Below are 24575 nucleotides of genomic sequence, written 5' to 3' on the forward strand. Positions count from 1 at the left end.
TTCCGGTGCAGCTTTATGCTCCTTGGCTAAATGTTGACCCAGTGACCTCCAGGTACACTTCGCAGACACACAAAATGTCTCCAAACAAATCGCAGGGTTTGTGGTTTGCGATGTGTGATGGGTGAGAATCTTGAAGACACTATGACCCTTCAACTCCAACTCATCCATCACCATGACTACACCGTATATAATGTAGCCAGAACCCCAGAGTGCCCAAGTTGACGATCGTCCCTAGTCTCCACTACTAAATCTTCAGCGAATCCAGTGAGCAGTCTTATCGGAGGTCCGACAGACAAGCGTGGTCTACCTAGCACTCGATCGGTTAAGACGGCTTCAATCTCTGAGCTTGGTTACGTCGGTTGAGCCTGGATCCTTGCGCTACGAGCCTTTCTTAGCTATGTTCCTGTTGGCCAAAGGTTTATTAACCGGTGGTTCGCCCGAATGTCGGAGTCTGAAGTGACGTCTAAACCAGTTTTTGTACCCCAACTTTTACCGATCTTGGTGTACTTTTCCTGTCGTCACTTTTTGCGAAACCAATTATCTTGAAAGCACTTAAAAGGATACATCCTCGCCGAAATGACCAGGGAAGATCTCGCATCTCGTGCTTCTACTAGCGGTACCCGTTCCACCGACGCCGGCGTCGATTCCTCCTCCGAACACGAACACGATGCCGACCCCAGCGCATTAGAGAAGCAAACCACCGCAGCATCGGGCTTTTCAGCGCTCGAACAGCGAACACAATCTGTCGTCTCGAAAATCCGAAGTAGAGAGCCTGGGCAGACGGCCCGCTTCACGCATCCGCTGTCGCATACTAAAACGAAAGACGATGTGATCGTCGACTTCGATGGGCCCGACGATCCCTACCGGCCGCTCAATTGGAGCTTCCGCAAGAAGGCGATCACAACGGTTTTGTATGGGCTAACGACAATGGGTGCGTAGATCGCTGTCATGTTTCTAGTATACTCTGTTGAAGCGACTGGAGCTAACTTTCGGTTCTGATAGGCGCAACTTGGGCCAGTGCTATGTATGGTTATTATGAACCTGCCATCCTGTATCGGCGCATCGCTAATAACAAGATAGTTATTCGACGGGCACAGGCCAGGTCAGTTTTGAGTTCGGGATAGGCGAGGAAGTCAGTACATTAGGGACATCATTACTGCTCTTTGGATTCGGTATGCCAACACAGCACCCCCGGCCTCGTCCATCCGCCCAACTACTCCGTATACTAATATTACGCACCTAGGCCTAGGCCCACTCGTCTGGGCTCCATTATCAGAAGTATATGGCCGCAAGCCAGCCGTCCTAGGCCCATACTTCATCGCGGGTATCTTCTCCTTCGGCAGCGCAACAGCCAAAGATGTTCAAACCCTAATGATCACCCGGTTTTTCACGGGCTTCTTCGGCGCCGCCCCTGTTACCAACACCGGCGGCGTCCTCAGCGATATATGGACGCCCGAGGAGCGCGGCGCCGCTATAGTCGGCTACGCCATGGCCGTTGTTGGCGGACCCGTGTTAGGACCTATCGTCGGTGGCGCAATTACCCAGAGCTACCTTGGTTGGCGGTGGACTCAATACGTTCGTGCCCTAACTCGTCCCCTTCAGGTCAACACAACAAGCTAATGCACTCGCGAACTGGTGTAGGTAACCGGGATAATGATAATGACCTTTCTAACCCTCGATGTCCTCTTCATAGACGAATCCTACCCGCCAACATTACTCCTCTACAAAGCGCGCCGTCTCCGCTTCCAAACTGGAAACTGGGCCCTGCACGCCCGCCACGAAGAATGGGACGTAACTCTCAAAGAGCTCGGAAACAAATACCTCATTCGCCCATTCGCCCTCCTCACAACGCCCATCTGCTTCCTCGTCGCGCTCTACGCTTCTTTCGTCTACGGTATCCTATATCTATCACTCGCTTCCTTCCCAGTCGTCTTCCAGGAACTGCGCGGCTGGAACCAGGTTGTTGGCGCTTTACCGTTTCTTGCATATCTGGTTGGTATACTAGGCGGCGCAGAGATAAACCTCGCAAACCAAAAATTCTACATCAGCCGATTCAAAGCAAACGGTAACCGACCCGTCCCTGAAGCCCGCCTCCCACCAATGATGCTGGGCTCCGTATTCTTCGCCTCGGGTCTTTTCATATTCGGCTGGACGTCGCAGGTCGACATCCACTGGTTCCCGTCCATGGTCGGCGGCGCATGCATGGGCCTAGGCTTCTTCACGATCTTTCAGGCGGCACTGAATTACCTCATCGATACGTTTCAGTCTGTCTCCGCGAGTGCGGTCGCCGCGAATACGTTTCTGAGGAGTGCTTTTGCGGGCTGTTTCCCGCTCTTTGCGACGGCTATGTTTCGGAACTTGGGGGTGCCGTGGGCGTCGAGTGTGCTTGGGTTCTTTGCGGTTGCGTTGATTCCGATTCCGTATTTATTTTACATTTTTGGGAGGAGGATTAGGGCGAGGGGGAAGTGGTCTATGGGGTCGGTGACGTATTAGAGATTTTTTTCTCTGTTTTGTTGGCCTCAAGACTTATAAGACGAGGATCACATTGCTCGAGTGCATCAAATTTGCATTAATACCCAGATTATTTAGATACATTACCTCGCATGTACATAATGATAACAATATTATAGTCAGTAAGAGACAAAACAATCTATGATAGAAGAAACGATTCAACGAGAGTGTAACCATGCAATACTAGACCCGTGTGGACAAACCACCTAACTTGGTGATCTTCTTCGCCAGAACCCTAGCCCTGTCAATGGCACTCCACTCGCTTTTAGTAGGTGTAAGCGGCAGTACTTCCTGGCCAGGTACAGAGCCAGACCTGGAGACATCCACAGAATCATAAGCGGGTGCTGCCTCAGAAGAGTCATCAGCCTCCGCGTCTCGCTTGGTCATGTATAGAGCCAGCACAGCCATCTGGCCGAGGAACGTCGAGTGTTCGAGGAGCTCCTCGATGCGGATATGTAAGCCGGTTTCTTGCTCTAGGAGCCAAACGACCTGTGCCATATTCATGACATCGCCGCCAAGCCGGAAGAAAGATGAATCGAGTTGGAATGAGGCTTGCGGTTTGCCGGTGCTTGGTCTGGGCGGGAGGACTTGTTGCCATATGCGGGTGATGAGGTCAGAATGTGCGAGGATCTCGGACAAGCTGCGATTGTTCAGGGATGAGAGGAGCAGGCTGTTGCTGTCTGAGGTTGCAGGGATATCTTCGACGAGCTGCGGGGGAAGAGAGCGTAGAGTGGATGGAGAAGGAAGTGCAACGTTGGGGTTTGCGACTAGACTTTGTGCCGTGTCGCAGGCCATGTCGAGGACGGTGGAGACGAAGTTGGGATGCATAGGGCCCTTGAGCGAGTACCCTACGCTAACGGTGATCTGGGTGGGCTGACCAGCAACAGGTTTGGAGAAGAGCATAAGGTCGGTGAAGTTGTCGATTACACCCACGCCACCCATCCTGTAAGTGTTGTTGTCAAGCTGCATCTGTCCTTCGTAGTCGACATTCTGATGCAAAACGGATGTGGTGAAGAATGTCGACTCCGGCCAGTCTGTGCAGCGCCGGACGATCTCTCTGAATCCTAAGGACTCATAGGTCATGTTCGACACTTGTTGGTCCTGGAGGAAGCGGAAGAGGTCCAATGCAGTCCAGCGGTCTCTGAACCTAACCCTAATGGGGATGTTATTGAGACATGGCCCGACTATGTTCTCGACACCAGGAACTGCATTTCTTCCGCTGACAGTGAGACCGAAGACTACATCATCCTGGGCGCACAGCTTTGCGAGTGTGATTGCCCATGCGGATTGCATGACAGTGGCGATTGTCACGTTCTCCGTCGCAGTTGTAGGAATTTCGATAACCTTCTTCTGCTCTGCAAAACCACCCACATGCTGGAAAGTATTCGGCTTTTCTCGATGAACAACCTGCGTCATTCTCGAACCCTTGAGTAGATTAGTCCAGTGCTGGTAATGCTCAGGTGTGATAGTGCCAGGTAGAAGTCGCATGTAGTTGAGGGAGGACGAGGGTGAGACAGGGCTTCCTTCGTAGGCCATCTTGATGGCAGTCATGATCTTGGGCTGGCAGACCCCATCAAACTGTGCGTGCGACATTCGAATAAGTATTCGGTGTTCGTCGCTATTGACCTTTCTCACAACGTAAAACTGCACGTATTGCTGTCCTTGTGCTGGCGGCTGGTTCCTGTCTCTTTGTTGCAACGACTTGGTGTACTCGTCAAGACTCTTATCAGTTTCGTGGACAAAGATATCAGGTCGAATCTTGCGCAGAACCACTTGGAAGAATTGCCCATGGAAGCACACAAAGACAGTCCGCAGGATGTCGAAAGCGTCCACGACGCGCAGGAAACTCTCCCTCAGCCGTCTGATATCTAAGGTGCCCTTGCCCTCAAGGTAGAAGTAATTCAACATCCACCTCGACTCAAACATGGTCGCTGTAAGCGAAAGAGCTTGGAAGTCTGTCACAGGGAGGACATCGACTATGCCTCCTTTGAACACGCCAACCTTAGGGCAGATCGCCGCTCGTAGAGAGGTGTCATCGAGCCCAACCGGTACTGGCCTCAAGATAGAGATCTCTTGGGAAGATTCGCTCCTCGGTAGCATGGGCTTCTCTTCGATCAGCGTCTCAACCTTCTCATGTTGTACCGTCATGGTTGATGCCATAGGCTTTGTCCCGTCTTTGACCACCGCTAACAATTCTTCGAACACGGGGTTTTGGAACACATTAGCCACGCTCAACTTCATTCCTTCGTCTCGTGCCGAGCGGACCATCTGCATTGCAGTGATGCTGTCACCACCTAGCTTGAAGAAACTGTCGCGATACTTTATAGGATGGAGCGGCAGCCCTAACGTTGTGCTCCAATGTCTCCAAAGTTGCTTTGCAATATCGCCCGGGTCTTCACGTTCGGTTAGGGGCATTTGGGGAGAAACTTTCGATGATTTCTTCCTTGTCACAATAAACTCTTGGAAAGTGTCTTTGACCTCTTTCGTGATATGGGAGACGCCGTTCGAGAGATCAGCGTCGCGGTTCTTGATCAGAGTCCCCGCGAGTTTGTTGTCTGCGAGCATCTGGTGAAGAATGACCTTAATCCGCTCGTCGACAAGCTTTTCAAGCGAGCTCCGATCTATTATCTGCCCCGTGGTCGCAACGCTCTCTTTGGCACCACCCTTTAGGTCTTGGACTAGCGTGAGCGGGTCTTCCACGAAATAAGTCAAGACCCGGGCAACGGAGAGTGCAAAATCAGATGCTTCTGCCTCTGAGACAGCACCAGCCCAGTATCTCAATAATATTCCTTCATGGCCTCGTGCAGTCTCAACATTGGCTGTAAGGGGGTACTATAGGTTCAAATGTTAGTTCACAGCAAGTGTGCTTGACTTGATCGACTTACTTCGCAAGGGTCGTGCGCCTTCTGGAATTTATACAGGATCCCCGCAATCTCAACCTTCTCGGCCGCGTGATTTTGGATAGAGACGCAGGTGTTGAAAAGCGGTTTACCCTGTCTACCGAGAGCATGCTGAATCTCTGCAAGTGACGAGCGTTGATGGGCGAGACTCTTGATGTGTTCATCTTGCACAAGTTTGGAGACATCCAGCAAGGTCTGGTCGGCGCGGAACTTGACCCTGCAGCACAGCGTGTTGATGAGTATTCCTACCATATCCTGGATACCAGAGACAGGCAAGTCTCGACCAGTGGATGGATATCCAAAGCAGACATCATCTGAATTTGTCTGGCTGCGTAGGAATATAGCCCATGCTGCAAGAATCAGGTTTGCAATCGTGATCGAGTTTCTCTCACAGAAATGTTGAAGCTCATTATAACGATCAAATGGCACAATGTGAGTACCAAGCTGACGAGCACCGCTTCCACCTTCGGCGACTGGTAAAATGCATCCACGGACTCCAGAAAGGTGCTGCTTCCAGTATTCCAAAGCTTCACCTGCAGACTCGTCTCGGATGTACTGAATGTAGTCACTGAATAGCGGACCTGACCCTGGCTGAAGTTGATTGTTGTAGGCTAACGCAAGGTCCTTGAGTAGAATAGAGAACGATCCACCGTCGACGATAAGATGATTCATTTCGAATTTCACCAGCACCCGCCCAGAAGATGTCTTGCAGAAAACAAGCTGGTGGCAAAGGTTTTGGGACTCGTTATTCCTCTGAAGACTCAGGGTATCAAGTTTGCTGAAAGCATCCAAATCGTCGCACTCGATTTCGATCGTTGCTTCGATGCCGTTCTTGACTACTACTTGATCGAAAGATCCTCCTTTGCAGCAGCTATCGAAGAAGACTGTCCTTAGGGCTGGGTGACGAGCGACGACCATCGACCACGCGTCCTTGAGCCTCGCCAGGTTGATACTCTCTTTTCCAGGGCGGCAGACTTCAAAAACGACGTTGAAGATGTATTCGTGTGGATCCCGAAGCTGGCTGAAGAGAATGCCATCCTGAATTGGAGAGCAGGGGTAAATGTCTTCCACCTGGTCCCGATGTGCGATTCCCAGTTTCGGAAGCACATTCCTGTTGAGATCTTCCAGTTCGTCATATGTGGCTGGCAGCAATGGATAGTCGCTCAACGTAGGCTCAGGTGCAGCGTCCTTGATACTGAGAAGTTCCACCTCGAGGACGCGCTTGCACTCAGCCATCCAAGCCTGAATCCGAGCCTGATGTCTCATATTGCGGTTGTAGGTAAATGAAACATGCAGTTCCTCCTTGACTATGACCGCGGTTATCTCAAAGAGGGCGAACCTTGGTGTTCCTGGACCCATGTCCCCTGCGGCGTCCATTGTTTCGGCACTGAACACGTCACCGTAATGTTGAAATATTGACCCGTCGCGCTCGAGCTGCTGAAGTTGACCGAGGTAGTTGAAGAGGAGTTCGAGCGGTACAGGGAACTTGTCGGACTTGCCATTGCGGTCATAATGAAGAACATTATGAGCGAAAAGGGCGCGGCTGGGCCCGCTGACTCGGCATCTTGTGTCTTTCACACGTCTCATTGTATCAAGAAGATCTATCCAGTGGTAAGCGTCAATCAATAGTTTGCGCAGCCCAATAGCGGACATACCTGAGCCTCCTCGGACATGCAGAGGGCTTAAAGTAGTGAACCAGCCAACCGTCGCCGAGGGATCAAAAGAATCCCAAGGCTCACGCCCATGACCCTCGTTGTAGATTGTAGGCACACTTCTGTCGGTAAAGACACGACTGAATGATTGAATAACAGCAGCAAGTAGGATTTCAATTGTCTCGGTCCTGAGAGTTTCGTGGCATTTCCGGGAGACGAAAGCGGTGGATTGTTTGTCCAGAGTGAAAGACTCCATCTTGACGTCCCCATAGTTGTTCGGCATTCGGCTCATACCCCAGTACCCAAGGTCTGGTAACTCGGTTCGGACGTCAATAGCCTTTTTCAAGCTTCTGCTGTTCTCCACTTGCAGGTTGCACCAGGACCGGAATGGCAAGGGTACATCAGACGATACTGTCCCAGCGTCGACGAAATCTTCGAGGTCCTGGAGGATGATGCGCCAGGAAACGACATCGACGCATAGATGACTCGCCGTCAAGAAGAGAACCTGTTGTCCTCCTACCTCAAAGAGGTCTGCAGCAACCATAGGTCCCTTCTGGATGTCCAAAGAAGACTGAGTATTTGCGATCTTCCGTAGCATGTCAGACGAGCTCTTGACGGACTGTGCGCAGAACTTATAAGATAAATCAATTTCCTGGTTAAGGAAGTTAGTCTTCTGTTAAAAGAGAAATCGAAGATACGCACGTTTGTGATCCTCTGCTGCCATGTTCCGTCTCGGGCCTTGCTGAAGCGTGCCCTAAACATAGGGTGTTTTCTCACAACGGCCCGAACAGCGTCCTCCAAAACGCCCGAATTCAAGCTCCTGGAAAGGCGAACAGTCATGCTCTGGTTGAATCGTCCAGTGCTCTTTGGCATAGTAGGCGATAAGCGGAAAAATAACTCCTGAATAGGCGATAGGCGGAATGGGCTGTTCGACTCCGCTTCGTTCTTCGTTTGACGAGGCTTCACCTCACTACTCAAAGCAGCAAGTTCGTCAAGGGATTTGCTTTGGAGAATGTGGTTGAGGGGCAGATTTAATCCTCGCTTTCGAGCCTTTGATACCACTGCCATGCCTGATATGCTGTCCCCGCCGAGGTAGATAAACGATCGACTTGCGTCGACCTTGTGCACAGGGAGGTTGAGAACTTGAGCAACGATATCCCGAAGAATTGCAGGGACCGCATCTTCTTCTTCCTTGACCTCCTCTTCCTCCCCCTCAGCGAATTCCGGCGATGCGTTGTCGTAATCTTGCATGATTTGATCATACAGGGAGTTCTCAAGTTGCTCAAGCCAACTGGTAACCCTCTTCCTGTCCAGTTTTCCAGAGACGAGCATTGGAATGTTCTTGACCACTGCCCAAACTTGGGGGACCATGTATACCGGTAGCTGGCTCTCAATGCTATTCTTGACTGCACTGGATTCTCGATGCCCGACTCTCAGCATATCTTTCTGACTCACAAGTTCACAAGCACCCGTTGTGATCATGCTTGTATCGAAAGTAATCGATTTCAAGCAAACAACGGCGACCAATTTGTTTTGGAGTGGTCCACTCTTCGGAAGTATGACGACCGCGCTGCGAATATTTTGGCTTTCAAGCAATCGGTGTTCGATTTCTCCGAGCTCCATGCGTTGCCCGTTTAGCTTCACCTGGTGATCCTTGCGGCCGAGGTATTCTATCGATCCATCAGAGTTGTACCTGACAAGGTCACCAGTCTTGTAAATCCTCCTGGGCAAAGCAGAGGAGATTGGGAAATCCTTCGTCCAGGCGGGCTGTTCGACAAAGGCATCCACTGTCTTTGTGGGGTTTTTGAGATATTCCCTCGCGAGAACCGGGCCTTCCAAAGCAAGTTCGCCTACTGCACCCAAAGGTGTAAGTCGGCCATGATCGTCGGGATCAACGACCCAGGTCAGCGTGTTTGGCAATCCATAACCGATGCAGGAAAAGCCATGGTTGACGAAGTCGCTGTTGACAAGCGCGAACACGACGGTTTCAGTGGGACCATATCCTCCGAGGAACCTCACCCGACGTCCCCATTTGGCAACTACGTCGCGAGATAAGGCCTCCCCACCGCAAGTAAGAGTCTCCAAGGAAGGTACGGACGATGGCTCAAGGATATTGGCAACAGACGGCGTCAAGAATGTCCAAGTAACGCCCATTCGTTGCATACCGCCGGGTATATCGTTCAAGCGCTCATCTTCACTCGGAACACAGATGCAACCACCCAGCATCAATGCACCCAGGATCTCCAATATAGCAGCATCAAATGTCAGAGAGGCGAATTGAAAGACTCTAGAGTCTTTGTTCAGATGCACGACAGGCGCAAATCCCATGATGCTGCTGCACACTGCACGGTGGTCTATAATTATGCCCTTAGGTCGGCCCGTACTCCCAGACGTAAATATAGCATACGCCATGTTTGATGGGGTAGTGCTGGCAGGCAGACTCCTGCTTATTCCGACTGCGCTGTAGGCTGTGATGGCATCCTTGCTGATTGGGATGATTGTGCTGACAGCACCCATATAGCGACTGCGAAGTTGCGGGGAACAGAGAATAATGTCTGCTCCTATCTCTTCCAGGATCTCGTTGTGTCTCGAAGTCGGGTGAGAGGGGTCGAGTGGAACAAAAGCACCTCCTGCAAGCAGGACACTAATGATAGCGACCATTGCCCATAAAGACTTTTCCAGGCAGACAGGCACAAATTTATCTGGGCCAACTCCGCAGGATACCAGATAAGTCGCGAAAGAGGAAGCAAGCTCAAACATCTCCCCGTAATTGAGCTCACCATCCCAAGAACAAACAGCAGGCGCGTCCGGCTGTCTCAGGGCATTCTCCCTGATAATTTCATGAGCACATTTCTCGACGCTCGTAACCTGGCGCTGGTTCCAGCGGGCGATATCTTTCTTATCCCGAAGACTAGTGACATCAATGCCGCCAACCATCATAGTACTGTCTCGAGGAACATTGAGGATCTGTTCAAGGACAAAGGTGAATTGCCCAATTAGCCTTTCAGCTTGCCAAGTGTCGAGTGCCAGTACATCGTGATGGGCTCTAATATCTAGCCTGGAACCAGATATTTGACATTCAACGACGAGTGGGTGCGTGAAGAAATCACTCCGGGTCTGTTCATTTTCTAAGCTCCAGATGTCTTTGTTGGGCTGGCCAGGCTCCGACTGTATTACAAGCAGATTCTGGAAGTTGCAGGCAAGCGCTGCGTCGCCGCTGAGTTTCTGTATCCTTTGAAGGCCAGAATGTTGATGAGGTATCATTGAAGTTGTCAATTGGCGTACGTCGCGGAGATACTGAATCAACGAAAGTTTGTTGTCCACCCGTATGCGCATGGGTACCGTTGTTAGCACCGGTCCTGCAACATCCGTGATGCCGGGCATATCAATATTGCGGCCCATGAGCGTCTCACCGAAGCAGACATCGCCAGATCCAGTGTGAACAGAAAGCACAACGGCCCATGCAGCACGTATCAGCTCGGGAACCGTGATATCAGCTGCACCAGGCGCTCTTGAAATGTCAATGCTGCTTCGTTGGATACTTCCGGCTCTCGGAGAATTCGGGTCCTTGCTCTTCTGGGGATGGGGAGGGAAGGGTTCGCAAGATAGACCGTCGAGATATGATTTCCAGAACTCGTCTGATTCCTGCATATTGCGTTGTAGTAGATGGTTGATGAAAAACTTGTAAGGAACCGTGGAGTTTTCGGTGGAAGAATTGGAGTAGATGTCTTCAGCTCTCTTCAACATGGGTCCAATGTTCCAACCGTCATAGAGAGAGTGATTGACCGTCCAGAGAAAGTAGCGTACTGAAGGCCCGAGTTGAACAATTGTGTATTTTGTCAACAGTGCTCCGCTGCCCTCCACCGTTTCATCCGTGATATTGTCAAGCGTCGTCTCAAGGGTCCAGGAAATACGCTCTCTTTTTAGGACAACTTGGAGGAACCCAGCAGCTTCGGTGTGAACGATCCGTGTCCGGAGTATATCAAACTCATCAGCGACCTGCTGCCAGGAAGCCTTAAATTTCTCGAGGTCAACATTTTCGGCGAGTCGATATATGGCCCGGGCAACGTAGGCCCCACGGTTCTTGATGGAGAGGGTGAGCAACCCTTCCTGTAGAGCACTGCAGGGGTAGATATCGGATATGGACTCCTCGCTGACACCACACTGTTCAGTGACCTCTTCCAGAATGTCTTGCAGTAGTGCCGAGCCAGGAACAAGACTGAACTGCTCAAGGTCTGGTCTTTCCACGGCCTTCGGAGCATCGCCGCAGCACTTGGCCATGTCGCTGAGGACAGGATGCTCGTATATCTTGGCGACTGTCAAAGAGATGTCGCGAGATCTTGCAGCTCCCACAAGCTTCATGGCGGAGAAAGAATCACCACCTAGCCCGAAGAAACTGTCCCCAGTGCTGATAAAACCTGGCTCAACGTCAAGGACTTCTGCCCATAAGTCGCGAAGGGCTGACTCCGCAGCTTGCTCTAGCGTCCGACTCAAATTCAAATTCAAAGTCGAAGTCGAAGTCGAAGTCATGTAGGGCCTCAGCTGCTCTCTAGAGAGGCACTGGACCATAGCTCGCAGCCTCTTGCGGTCAAGCTTGCCAGTTGTGCCTAGCGGTAGATATCGAACTGGGAAGTAGAATCGAGGGACCATAATCTGCGGTAGGTTTTGAGTCAAGGAGCCATGGAGTTTTCTAATCGTTCCTTTGATGTCGTCCGAGGGAGTAAGTAGTGCACTTGAAGACACTTCCTGAGCTGCTCTTGGTTCTTCTGGTCCTTCGAGAGTAAAGAAAGCAGCCAACCCTTTTGCAACAGCTTTGGTCTCCGGCACAACGATCTCTACCGCAACTTGAGTATTTTTTGGTGATACTAGCGTGCATTGCTGCTCGATCTCTTCCAGCTCGATGCGCTGGCCGTTGAGTTTGACTTGAGTGTCCATGCGAGAGATGAAGCAGATGTTTCCGTCAGATTTGTAACGGACCAAATCGCCAGTTCGATACATTCGCCCAGTGCTTTTGGTTACATCCCGAAGCCCTGCTGTTCGGCACCATTGAGGTTGTCTGATGAACACTTCTTCCGTTTTCTTCTTGTTGTTGAGATATCCGCGGGCAATATTATATCCTTCCAGCACTAGCTCTCCCACCGCGCCAACAGGAAGGAGTCGGTGGTGGCTTTTAGGATCAACAATCCAGGCTCTTCCGCAGACAGCAGATCCAATAGAGTTGCTATCGTCATCGAGTCGTACGCCAGTCCCATCGGTTTTCAGGCTTGCGGTGGCAATTATCGTGGCTTCGGAAGGTCCATATGCGTTGAATAAGCGCCTGTGTGCCCAGCGAGCGATTTGGTTCTCTGTCATTTTTTCACCTCCATTGATGACTGTTGCCAAGGTCGGAACATCGCTCGGGTTCAATGTGCTGGTGACGGACGGGGTGCAACTCATAAGATTTGCTTCCATCCTTCTGATTGCTCCTGACAGATTATTCAAGCGCTCTTCGTCACTGGGAATGCATACGCAACCACCTGTCATGAGAACGATGATTGTCTCAAAAATGCTGACGTCGAAAGTGTAGCTTGAGAACTGGAGCGCGCGAGTATCGGGACCAATTCCCAGAGTACTGGCAAAGGATTTGGACGCTACGGCCAGTGCAGCATGTTCGAGAACAGTGATCTTTGGCTTTCCTGTTGTACCTGACGTAAAAATAGCGTAGGCTGCATTCTCAATATTCACATTTGGTGCTCTCTGGGTAGCTGATGGACTTGGAAGCTTGTCAATCGCGTTTTGACCTACAGGAAGCGCAAGCTTGCATATTCGCGAGGCCTTGTCGAGGTATTGAGTCGAGGATAACACGATGGGGGCAGCAATGTCCTCTACTAGTCCTCCCAAGCGGCTTTCGGGGTGGCTGGGGTCCAAGGAAGCAAAGGCTCCACCAGCCTTGAGAACGGCAACTTGTGCGATAACAGCCCAAGCCGATTTCTCGAAACATAAACCAACAAAGACCTCTGGCCCAACCCCTTGGTCGATGAGGTGATAAGCAAGTCTAGTCGACAAGTAGTTGAGCTGTGCATATGTGAAGTTCTCATCCCATGAGCATATTGCCGGCGCTGAAGGCTGCACAAGCACCTGTTCTTGGATAATCGAGTGAGCGCATCGATCTGGCTTTCCAGGAAGAGTTGCATTCCATGCGGCCACACTCTGGCGAGAACGTGGGCCAAAGAACTCCAGATCTCTGATCCAACGGCTTGGGTCCAGAAGCGTGAGGGCCGAGTTGAGAGTACACTCAAAGCAGTCAATAATATTGCCCATATCACTGTCCGAGAGGCTCGTGGGCTGATATTTGAAATTGATTTCCACAGAAGGGCCGGATAGACTGGCATTGACAATTATGAGGTATGGGTTCAGCTCGTCATCAGCTGGGTTAAGGACCGCGTTGCAGAACTCGGCTACTCCTGGTGAGGACTTTCTATATCTGAAAGCAGTGTTGAAGATCGGGAAGCTCTCAGACCCAATGGCGCGGTAGATCTCGGAGAGGGACAATTGATGATTTCGCATTCGTTCCATATCTTCTTTCCTCTTCAGTAGGACATCTCGGAGTTTGAGATTATCGTTCAAGTTGAGCCGACAGGGTAGAATTCCAGCAGAGGCCTTATTGGCGGAACCGTGGTAACCGAAGGTAACCTCCTCAAGTCCTGTATAGCATCGAAGAACTAAAGCCCAGATTGTCTGGAGGAATAGGTTCGGAGTAATGGATACGGCCTTGCATGCACTCAGTATCTTAGATGCATTGGGGAGCCTCAAACTTTGCGTGCCAAGTCTACTTTGTTCTTTATCTGGGCTCAAAGCCGGAAACAGACATGGCTCGATGTCATTCAGATATTCCTTCCAGTAGTCAACAGTATCATTGAAGACATGAAGACTCTGGCCCCTCTTCGCGAGATTAGTGACAGCCTCGTTCGGATCAATCCTGGTTCTGAAATGGTCCAGACTCTCTCCAAAGAGGGACAAGAGATGCTCAATTTGCGAGCGGTACAGGGCTTTTTCATCGTAACGAGCCGCTATATGCACCCCAGTCTCCTCTAGAGCACAGAAGATTGTAAGCGGATACATGAAGAGCTGGGTATCCACGTTTGTTTCTGTCTCCACATCTTCCAGGTACAGGCGCTGCTGATTTGCGTCCATCGATGAGACAGAAACCACGGTCTCAAAATCTGAAGCCAGAGTAGCACCAGCGCTCAGATTCTTGATTGATGCTAGCGAGGTCTTTTCAAAAGCCTTAGCTCTGGCCAAAGACGAGGTGGTATGTTCGAGGAGGCAAGCAATGCTGCTTGATGTTTCGATCTGAACCCGCCGGGGAAGCATTGTTGCCCGTGGTGTAGAGTCTTCCTCCTGGGTATCCGTCAACAGCTCGCCTAGGATGATATCGTCACATTGGGTGTAATTGTAGATTGCCAATGCCCAGGCACAAAGCAGTATATCTCTTGCCTTGATCTTTTGCATGGCACCACCCCATGGTATCCTGATACCACTGTCAATAATCCTTGGCGCCGGTGGCTGTTGCGAAGATAGTGGCTGCAAGAGGAGCGGCCCCGCAAGCGGCGGCTTTGCCAATAGACCACGCCAGTACTCTCCAAACGCCTTCAGGTCGTACTCAATTAAGGAGTTCTTTGGGAGGCCTCGAACTGCACTTCTCAGTAGCGGACGGTCTATCGCACCCAGCAGGGTCAGTGGTAGCCCTGACACCGGGAAGTACAGGTTTGGAACTTGGTCCGCAGGCAATGAAGCTGCTAAATGCGTCTGTAATTTAACGATGAGTTGGCGGGAGTTGCTGGTTTGAGAAGAAATTGTCGCTGTTTGTTCGTCAATTGTTGCCTCTTGGTCTTTTGTGGAGAGAACGAAGACAGCAACACAAGTCTGCGGATACTCATCAGCCTCCAGGTCAACCACCTCGACAATACATCGGTATCCATCTAAGTGGATGAGATCAAAGGCTTTCTCTGCCTCCAGGGCAGCCATCTGTTGTTTCTGTCTTCTTTTATCATCCCTTTTCCCAAGGTAGACCAGAGTCCCGTCGGAGTTGTAGCGGGCCAGGTACCCTGTTTTGAACATTTGCCGACGGGCTCTTGGGAAAACCGAGTGCGTTCTTTTGTTTGACTCCACAACACCGCTGTCATGTTCAATAAATCTACCTTCGGTTCCTTGCCCATCGCATAGATAGCCTCGAAACACACCAGAGCCTTCAATAGCCAGCTCACCGACACACCCCACGGGCACCAGGCGAGCAGAGTTCTGGGTATCGACAAGCCAAGGGCAGCAGCCTAACGTCATCCAACTTTCCGGTAATGCGTTCGGGCTCTCTGGGTTTGAGCCCTGGATACAAGTAGACGAGCACTCAGTCGCTCCAAAGAAGGAGTAAACGTGAACCTTCTCTGACCAAATCCTGTGAGCCTCTTTTGTTGATGTTTCTCCGAATAGAGCCAGTTTTTGGAGACCTGGAACCTCTGATGGCCGAAGGAAAGAAGCTACTGTGGGAGTAAGACCGATGAAGTTTGCGTTCATTTCGTTGATTGACTTCGACAATTGGCTCAATGTATCAGTTCTGGGAATGCAAACGCAGCCTCCATGCATGAGGGCGCCAACCAATTCCTGGAGGAAGAAATCAGATGTGTAGGGTGCAGCCTGGAGTATCTTTACAGTGGAGTCCATGTGAGTTGCCGTTGCAAATGCAGCTGCTCGGGCTACAATTGCGTGTTGGTCCAGATTGACTTCTAAGGTTTCATTGTTGTCATTGGAGCCGAAGACGACATAGGCATCGTCGTAGGAGGATTGCACCTGACAGGCACTGGTTGCGCTAGGATCAGGTAGGAGCTCGAAGAGAGATCTCTCAATGGCCAGCACGACGGGGAATTTCCCCTCAAGCAATTCAACTCCAGACGGAAATGTTAACGCCATGTGTGCCCCGTTGTCAACGAGCCATTTGTCCAGATTGTCCGCTGATCGCGTTTCATCTCTAGGAACACAGATAGCCCCAGCCTTGAAGACAGCCAATACAACAACGATCTGCCAAGCAGATTTGTTGAAGTGAATGGGTACGAGAGTTCCTGTGCCTATTCCAAGCTGCATAAGGTAGGCAGCTAGGCACGATGAAAAGCGCTCAAGGTCGGCGTAACTGAGGGTTTCATCCCAGGCCACAATGGCGGGTGCATTAGGATGGGAGGCTGCCTTCTCCCGAATGATGTCGTAAACAAGAACGTCAGCTTCCTCAATTGGCTGTCTGTTCCATTTTCGAATACGCTGCTTATTCCAGTCACTCAATGTCTCCAACCGGTCGACTTGTTCTCCGAGGTGACGTGTAATGTTTTCCAGGCACATGAGGAATATACTGGAGACGTTCTCCGCCTGTTCATCAGACAAAATGTTCGTCCAGTAATTCATCTCGATGTCCGCGGCCCTTTCTGAAGCCACAACGTTAACAAACACCGGATACTCAGCGGGATCCTGAATGGTCGAGATCCGAGAGAATTGTATGCCCGTAGCAGACTGCATCTCCGTGTTTGCCGTCTTCTGGAAGGAGATACCGGTGTTGAACAATGCTGAGTCGGAAAGCTTGAGCTCGTGTTGAATATCGATGAATGATAGGCTATTGTGAGGCAGCTGCTCCATGAAATCGTTCTGGACCCTCTGCAAGACGTCCTTGAGAGTATTACCCTTGGTAACTTTCATGCGGCAAGCCAGAAGATTGATGACAGGACCAACCATTGACTCAATGTCGTCAACGGACGAATCTCTCAGGGATGTCATATAGCTGAAGCAGATATCGTCCGAGTTGCAGAAAAGGCGAAGTGTAAGTCCCCAGGCAGCAGTGAAGGCAGTTGATAAAGTCAAACGTTTCTCCTCGCAGACAGACTGTAACTCACCGAGTGAACCCAAATTCCGTCTCACAATTCCGAGTTTCTTCCGAGAGATGATTTTGCCGTCGGTGAGTGTAGGGAAGAGGCAAGGCTTGAGTCCTGCCAGGTACGTTCGCCAGTACCCGATGCTGGCGTCTTGCGGGGCGTTGTGCAAGTATCGCATGTAGTTCTTGAACAAAGGCCTATGGCGGCTAAGCTTCCCATCATACGCAATCTGAAGGTCTCTTAGGATGACCGCAATTGATACCCCATCCATAGCTGCGTGACTCATCTCTAATCTGAAGAATAGCTTGCCATTTGCTGCCTCGCAGACCGACAGACGATGACGTGGACGAGATTCGTTGTAGATGGCAGGATGTTGACTGTCAAAGGTTGATACAGCTTCATTATCATCCGCACAACTCAAGCGGCTTATGGATGGCTCGCAACGCTTCAACACCACTTGGCCGAATAATTCATCGCTGGTCAGATTTTCCACAAACAGCGTCCGGAGCATGGCATGGCGAGATACTACCATACGCCACGCTTCCACAAACTTGTCAGCATCAGGGTTTCCGTTTGATGACCTAACTTCGTAGGTGTCATGAACCGCGTATAGAGAGCTGTCCCGAGACTGAGCGAGTAAGATGCCCTGCTGCATACGAGAGCAGGGATAAATGTCCTCTATAAGGTCTGGAGACTCCACTCCAATGCTAGGCAGTTTCTTCGATAGCATGGCTTTGAGTGTCGGGTACGTCAATGACAGCATCGAGAAGTCACTCAATGTCGGTCTTGTGGGAAGGGATTGCAGGGTCTTGCCAAGTGATCTGAGGACGTCACCACAAGCGGTGATCCATGACCGAATAGCTTCTTGGTGCCTCATGTACTTGCTGAAAGAAAATATGAAGCGGAGTCTACCATTGACAGCAAGTGCTGAGATCTCGAACAGTCCAAATCGAGGAGTGTCCCTTCCAAAGTCAGATGCACCTCCTCCCTGACCAGTCTCACCAGCCATCTGGTCCATAAGCTGGAACAAGCCATCCTGCCTTTGAAGATCACGATGCTGACCAACATAATTGAAAGTAATTTCCATTGGGCAAGGATGTTTGTGCGTCGATGCAGACATGAGACTTGCAAAATTCTGTCTGCCATTGTCAGAGACGCGCCTGCGGAGGTCTTTGACGAGCACGACTGTCTCAACCGGGTCATCCGGAAATTGGCCAGGTAAGGCGACCGGGAATACAGTGGTAAACCAGCCGACTGTGCGGGAGATATCAATAGATGGATCCCAGACTTCTCTCCCATGTCCTTCATTAAAGACCGCTGGTAACTGCCGGTCACGGAAGGTTTGACCGAATGCGTGTAAAAGTGAAGCGAGAAGAATATCAATCGGTTCGGTTCCCAGGCTTTGATGGCAACCCATCAGAATAGCATGAGAGTCGTCTAGGCCGAGCTCAAATGTTTCGCAGGTGACATCTCCATAAGTGACGACTTGGTTACCTAACCCCCAATAAGCGAGATTGGGTGCCGGCACATCCGCCAATTCGCCGTTCACATGGTGCGCCTGCTCATCCTGTAGGCGGCACCATGATGAGAATGGAAGGGAGTTAGTGTGAGAGGCACTCTCGTCAGGGCGAAGCAAAATTTCTTCGAGATCCTCTAAAATGATCCTCCATGAAACAATGTCAACAACCAAATGATGAGCAACCATGGACAAGAAGCAACCCTCCTTTGCGTCGAAGAGATCCACAGATAGAATTGGCCCCTTGAACGCGTCAATGCATAACTGGCTGTCTGAGATGGCTTCTTCTGCCTCAGTCGGTTGTTCGACATCGTGAACCCGTAACCGGTATGACGAATCCACCTCATTAGTGATGCGCTGTTGGAGGTTCTCTTTATGCGGGCTGCTGACTAGCCTAGCGCGAAGCATAGAGTGTCGCTTGACGATAACCTCGATTGCATTGCGTAAGTCATGTCCCCTGATTCGTTGGTTCAGCCGCGTACGAATACTTTGGTTGAAGTAGCCGTGGCCCTCACTCCGAGTCATGAAATGGAGTTTTTGGATGGGAGAAAGACCGAATGGTTCGTCAACCGCTTCGTGGTATTCCACAGGCCGATTGATTCCTTTCACGCGCGTGGCCAAGTCGCGAAGTGACTCACTTTGTAGGACATCTTGCACTGTAACGCCCAGACCCTGTTTCTTGCAATATCCCATACAGGTGATTGCAGCTATAGAGTCACCACCCAAGGCCAGAAAGCTCTCTTCATAGCTGATTTTGTGCCGGGGAGTAGCGAGGACCCGACTCCATATGGAAGCTAACCGATCCTCCACTCTCACCTCTGTTTGGGTGTCGTAAGTAGGCTCACGGTCGGGCTCGAGTGTCTGACTCGGTAGGTCGTCTATTTGGCTGATGGCCCAGCTGACAATCTCTTTCCTGTTCAGTTTCCCGGAAGGAAGTAATGGCAAGGCTTCAACACAAAGCCATACCGCAGGAACCATGTAAGGGGGGATACGCTTCATTAGCTGTTGGCGAAGCTCTGTGATGGCTGAGTTTCCCTCGGAGTGTCGTAAGAGCTTGAGTGGCACGGCGTTTGATAATTCGCCCTGCAAAGATACCACGGCCACTATCTTCCCCTGCGCAGATCCTGATTTGTTGAGAAACGCCAGGCAATGTTTGACCGTGGGAAGTGTGCTGATGTTGTTCTCGATCTCACCTAACTCAATCCTCTGTCCATGCAGTTTGATCTGCGTGTCTTTTCGCCCTATGAATATTAGCGAACCAGCCTCGGAGCTGTACCTTACCAAGTCCCCAGTCTTGTAGAATCTGCGACCGCCACCGCTAGGATTATCTCTTGCCCATACTGGGTTGTAGATAAAGACCTCGTCTGTCTTTTCCTGGTTGTTGATGTAGCACCGAGCCAGTGTTGGACCTTCGAGGAGCAGTTCTCCCGGACTTCCGACAGGTACAAGCTGGTTGTGGTCATTGGGGTTCACCACCCAGAAATGCACTCCAGTCGGCAACCCAATATCTCTGAAATCGGAAGCCAAGTGAATTTGAGTATTGACGGTAGCGCAAACAGCACTTTCTGTGGGCCCGTATCCGTTCACAAGCTTGATATGAGACCACGTTTCCAAGTCTGCTCGGGACATTGCTTCGCCCATGAGGATCATCGTCTTAACGCCAGGGATGCTCGACGGATCGATAAACCTGACAAAAGATGGTGTCAAACAGACGATATTGATTCTCATCCTGTTGATTGCTTGAATTATGTCGTTCAAGCGCTCCCCGTCGCTTGGTATACAAACACAGCCTCCATGAAGCAGCGGAGCTATGGACTCAAAAAGGCTCGCATCGAATGTGTGGGCCGCAAATTGTAATATGCGGCACTCAGAATTCATATCCGTTGGCGGACCGTAGGCCATAGCGGCAGAGACAAAGGCTTTGTGCTCTAATAACGTGCCCTAAAGAAAATTAATGCTCGTCTCCAGACTCGATACAAAAACCGCACTCACCTTCGGTTGTCCTGTTGACCCGGAAGTAAAGATCAAGTAAGCTGCACTGGTACTGCTCAATTCTTGTTGCGCAATTATCCTCGACGGGGAGCTCTCTTCAAATGTTTGCTCATCCAGCGGTATCACATACTCTATGACCTCATTCAGAATCTCTGCTCTGTTTCTAGAGCAAAGCATAACTTTGACATCCACGGATTGAACCAAGGATCGCAAACGAGAGGTCGGATGAGTTGGGTCGAGAGGGACAAATGCCCCTCCGGCCTTCAATACACCGAGCATGGCCACAACGTTCCATTTCTGTGAGCTCCGTTAGCTTCAATATCACAGAAGATTTAAGCCGAAAAATCATTGAGGTGATGAAAGACGCAAGGTCTTGCTAAAGCATGAAGACTCACCGATTTATTGAAACAGAGGGCAACGCGTGCTTCGGAGCTAACACCATGAGCTTGTAGCTGAAAAGCAAGCTCGGAAGCGAGCCGATCGAGCTTTTCGTACGTAAAGCTCCCATCCCAAGCGCACACAGCTTCACGCTGTGGATGAATGCGGGCATGCTCGTGTATAATATCATGGATACAGCGGTCATGGGCTTCAGGCATTACCGAATTGAACTTGCAAATCCGGGACCAATCGTGCTCCAGCAAACAACCTGCGTCTATAGCAGAAATGTCCTCGCTGGAAAAGATTCGGTCTACCAAATGCTCAAAGTAACGAGCGACGCTCTCCATCTGCGTCGCAGAGATTTCGGTATTCCACCATTCTAGAAAGATGCAAACATCTTCCTGCAATACCTTGACATGGAGTCTGGCGCGACACTGGACAAAGGTCAGTCGGAAACATTGGAGTCATTTATTACAACATATAACTGACCTCTTCCGAAAGGATGGTGGGCAGCAGAGGTCGTACAGAGTTTCCTCTCTTTGCACGATCACCGCAGACTCGTACCATGACCACGGTATTGAACAGCGAATAATCATTATGGTTGGCCCCACCCAGGCCAGTGTCATCGTCGAAACCATTTCCCCCTTCGAATCTCTTCAAGAGGGATCTGATTGTATCGCTCTCGTTGATGGCGAGCTTGCACGTCGACAGCCTTTCGGTGTCCGACGAATGAGGGTCCGAAGACCCTCCAGCACCCTGATGTTGATATCCAAAGCAAACATCCTCCGAACCAGTATATCGGTATAGCAGTAAGCCCCATGCTGTCTTCAGCAACGGGTCGAGTGAACCGTGCTTGAATGCGGAGAGGAACTTGGCACTTTGCGAAGGCGTTATTCTAGTTTTGATCGAGACGGGTCGTTTAGGGCAGTCGAATGTGGTACCAAAGCTAGGTAAACAGCACTGCGCATGCTGGGCCATTTTCAAGTCAATTAAAAATTATTATTCAATGTACAGTGATTTGAGAAAGGGAGGAGACGAGGAATCCGCTTACCGTTCAGTGAGGTACGCCATTCTGCCTTTAAAAGGAGTTTCATATGGATGCTGCGGCATCTGCTCCCGGGGGACAAAAATAGCCTGAGGATGCAAGCAATGCAACCCATGGAAAACCCACGTATTTTTCGCAAACAACGTATTCAGGCAATTTGGGCATCGAAGGGACCAATGGTGTGGCATCGCCCTGAGAAGCACAGCGGGCTTTGGCCGTCAAGTCATCGACTTACCAAGACTATTCGGTATTCCCTTGCTTATGCCCGAGACAGGTGGAGACAGGCCCAGATGGCTCGCTAGCCTTCGATGTCTGCAAATACCTGGCTTGATTGCAAATGGCTTCAGCCCCTAAAGTCAACAGACCACATGGTGGAGCAAAGGCGGGTAGCAGAGTGGCGTCGAAAAGAGAGAACGCCGGTCCGGGTCGAGAATGGCCAGGGCTGAGCTGCACGAGAACAACATCCCGGCCCAGTATTGTTCCACCTTTCGCCATCGAGGATTCGGAGGGAATGATCCCAAGGGCGTACAGGGTACCAGGCAAGATGCACCATTCCGGGGCACCCATAGGGAGGCTGAGATGACCCTAGTCAGGTTGTGAACGGTACAGAGTCCGGAAAGCACTTGGTTGCTAGCAGGCAAATGAACCAAGCTCAACGAACTCGGTGTCTGAGGTAGGAAGGAGGCAACAAGCTGGCAAGTGGGACTGAGAGCCAACGGCTGAAGAGGTGAAGATGGGTCAGGTCAGGGATCACGTCCATATCGCAACGGAAGTCGGGACCATGTCCACCCGCGAATTATTCTCTCGTTCCTGACTGGGAAAGCGCACGAACCCTCCATCACTCCACAGGGAAGGAAAACTAGGTAAGCTTCCAGACTGGACTTCTGGAGATCTACGCGCTCTGCTCCACCAACCGCTTCTAGTTTACTTTGTGGACGGCTTGGGAGATCCCTGTCTCCATGCTTGGCTTTTACGACTGGATATGTTCTTTGTTTTTCTGGGTTCCAAACGATTCGAATGCCCAGAGATCTAGAAGTCGTACGGTTCTTAGATTGCAGTACTTTCGTTGAGCTGATTAGTGCCCAGGGCGTCCCAGAAGACTGGGAGCTGTCAGGGCAGTAAGTATATGCCGTCCATTTCGCGGTTGCGCATATGTGAGGACACTTAACATAATGTCCAGTTCCACTACCGGGTCCCAGGAGGAGCAAAACAGGAGTAATAGACAGGAAATCGCTCGAGCAGCACATAGGTAGACACAGGGTCTCATCAATATGATTGCATTGTTCACCTTCTTCATACGAAGTGTACGCAGGGAACCCTGCCCGAGCACCATACTAATAACCGTGGCTGAGCATTCCCTCGCACTCGATACTACAATATCGCCAGGTGGGCCAAGTCTTCAGCAACCAAAGGAAACACACCATGTAGCCAAGCCAATTCCTTCCTGTATTGACAACCTTGCTTCAGACGCAGTTTGATTGGGCTTAGGTGATCATGACTCATGGTCTGATGCCATTTCATCAAAAGTTACCCGCAACATCTAGGCGTAGCTCTCAAGGATCATACTCAAGATCAGTTGACGTGTACTCGGATGTCCGGGATGAGCACAGTCCTCGATCATCGGCGTCCATTACTTGGTTTTAATCATCCAGTGGAGTAGATGACAGGCCTTGTGTTGCTAGTGACGTACAGGGTTCTCGCCTACAAACTTCTCGAGGCGAAATCCATTCCAGGGACAAAACGGCTGACGGAACCGGAGATTAGACTCAGGGGATGTGGGATCCTTTTAAACCATTCAAACTATCATCTTTCCTGTGGAAACGGTGCATTCTGCAATCGATAGCCTTGTAGCTGTAGGCAGTAAGGGGGGGTGACAAGTGCATGAGTACAGGCATCGGGGACTGGATGACGGGGCCTGAAAGCAGCATGTAGGGAGGGGTCTGTTTGTGTCACAGCCTGTACTTAGACAATAGTAAACTGCAGCTTTCAGGTTCTGCATGATCAGACATCGGAACTGTCGCGGTTTTGCTTTTTCGTTCTTGTCATCTTCACCTCGGAGCTCGGTCTTTAAGAATGGAGCACTGGCGTTTGATATTGCCGATTATTGCTGTAAGTGTTTAAGCGAGCCGGGTCGCCTAGGCCGGCGGCACTAAAGGAAATCAACGTTGTATAGTGCGAACTTAAGCTGAGCTAGTTCTCTGTCTATCTGGAGACTCTATTCTGACACCAGATCTGAAGGTTCTAAAAGAAAAAAAAAAAAAAATACTTTTCAACAAACATGTCAAGGTGCTGTATCCAGATCCTGTTGAGCCCGCTGGCACACCACGTAATAGGTGTTGGTACCCGCTTGAAGAAATTGCATCGGACCGTAAGTACGTAGAATAAATGACAGGTCTAGGGCGATCTCCTGTCCGCCGCCACAAAAGGCTTTTAGTAGATTCTGTGACAAGCTATGGGAACTTTGGGTTGGAACCATCGAAGGCTTGAGAGCAGGGAATAATAATCAAGTCTGCAGTTCGGCAACCTTGGGAACGCCCCGCCCGGGTCCTGGCTGCGTTCTCAACCCAATCACAACCATATATTTTCTTCCACGTCGAATCCTTCAGGCTGTCAGCACAGATTTACAGGGGCATCGTTGGCGAGCGAATTCCCGGCCTGGTATCATTGCCAACGTAAATTCATGCTCGAAAGAAA

At 50.6% G+C, this 24575-nt stretch overlaps 2 protein-coding genes across 2 annotated transcripts; one reads left to right on the plus strand and one right to left on the minus strand.

Moving 5' to 3' along the window:
* The first annotated feature begins 351 nt into the window (after window positions 1-351).
* Window positions 352-2594, plus strand: BDV17DRAFT_50357 (MFS transporter). The gene is made up of 5 exons (XM_073764657.1): window positions 352-931; window positions 1003-1024; window positions 1081-1172; window positions 1244-1575; window positions 1642-2594. The coding sequence occupies exons 1-5, from the start codon at window positions 577-579 to the stop codon at window positions 2491-2493; spliced, it is 1653 nt and encodes a 550-aa protein (XP_073617036.1). The 5' UTR covers window positions 352-576; the 3' UTR covers window positions 2494-2594.
* On the minus strand, window positions 2594-21883 carry nrps1 (nonribosomal peptide synthase Pes1). Its single transcript, XM_073764658.1, has 8 exons — window positions 21326-21883; window positions 20854-21259; window positions 20459-20755; window positions 15749-20407; window positions 7766-15700; window positions 7067-7715; window positions 5397-7012; window positions 2594-5343 (listed from the first exon to the last, which is right to left on the minus strand). Exons 1-8 carry the CDS (start codon window positions 21472-21474, stop codon window positions 2695-2697), a joined length of 18360 nt encoding a protein of 6119 aa, XP_073617037.1. The 5' UTR covers window positions 21475-21883; the 3' UTR covers window positions 2594-2694.
* Window positions 21884-24575: the final 2692 nt, after the last annotated feature.

This window comes from Aspergillus undulatus, assembly GCF_047715775.1.
Source record: "Aspergillus undulatus strain CBS 261.88 unplaced genomic scaffold BDV17scaffold_16, whole genome shotgun sequence".
Classification (NCBI taxonomy): domain Eukaryota; kingdom Fungi; phylum Ascomycota; class Eurotiomycetes; order Eurotiales; family Aspergillaceae; genus Aspergillus; species Aspergillus undulatus.

Excerpts from the sequence above, each read along its gene's own strand:
- BDV17DRAFT_50357 (XM_073764657.1), top strand. The coding sequence starts at position 577 with ATGACCAGGGAAGATCTCGCATCTCGTGCTTCTACTAGCGGTACCCGT. Across the intron at positions 1,173-1,243 it reads ATTACTGCTCTTTGGATTCG|GCCTAGGCCCACTCGTCTGG; the intron begins GTATGCCAACAC and ends TTACGCACCTAG. Across the intron at positions 1,576-1,641 it reads GTTGGCGGTGGACTCAATAC|GTAACCGGGATAATGATAAT; the intron begins GTTCGTGCCCTA and ends GAACTGGTGTAG.
- nrps1 (XM_073764658.1), bottom strand. The coding sequence starts at position 21,474 with ATGGTTTCGACGATGACACTGGCCTGGGTGGGGCCAACCATAATGATT. Across the intron at positions 15,701-15,748 it reads CAACTCACATGGACTCCACT|GAATTGGTTGGCGCCCTCAT; the intron begins GTAAAGATACTC and ends TTCTTCCTCCAG. Across the intron at positions 5,344-5,396 it reads AGGCGCACGACCCTTGCGAA|TACCCCCTTACAGCCAATGT; the intron begins GTAAGTCGATCA and ends TTGAACCTATAG.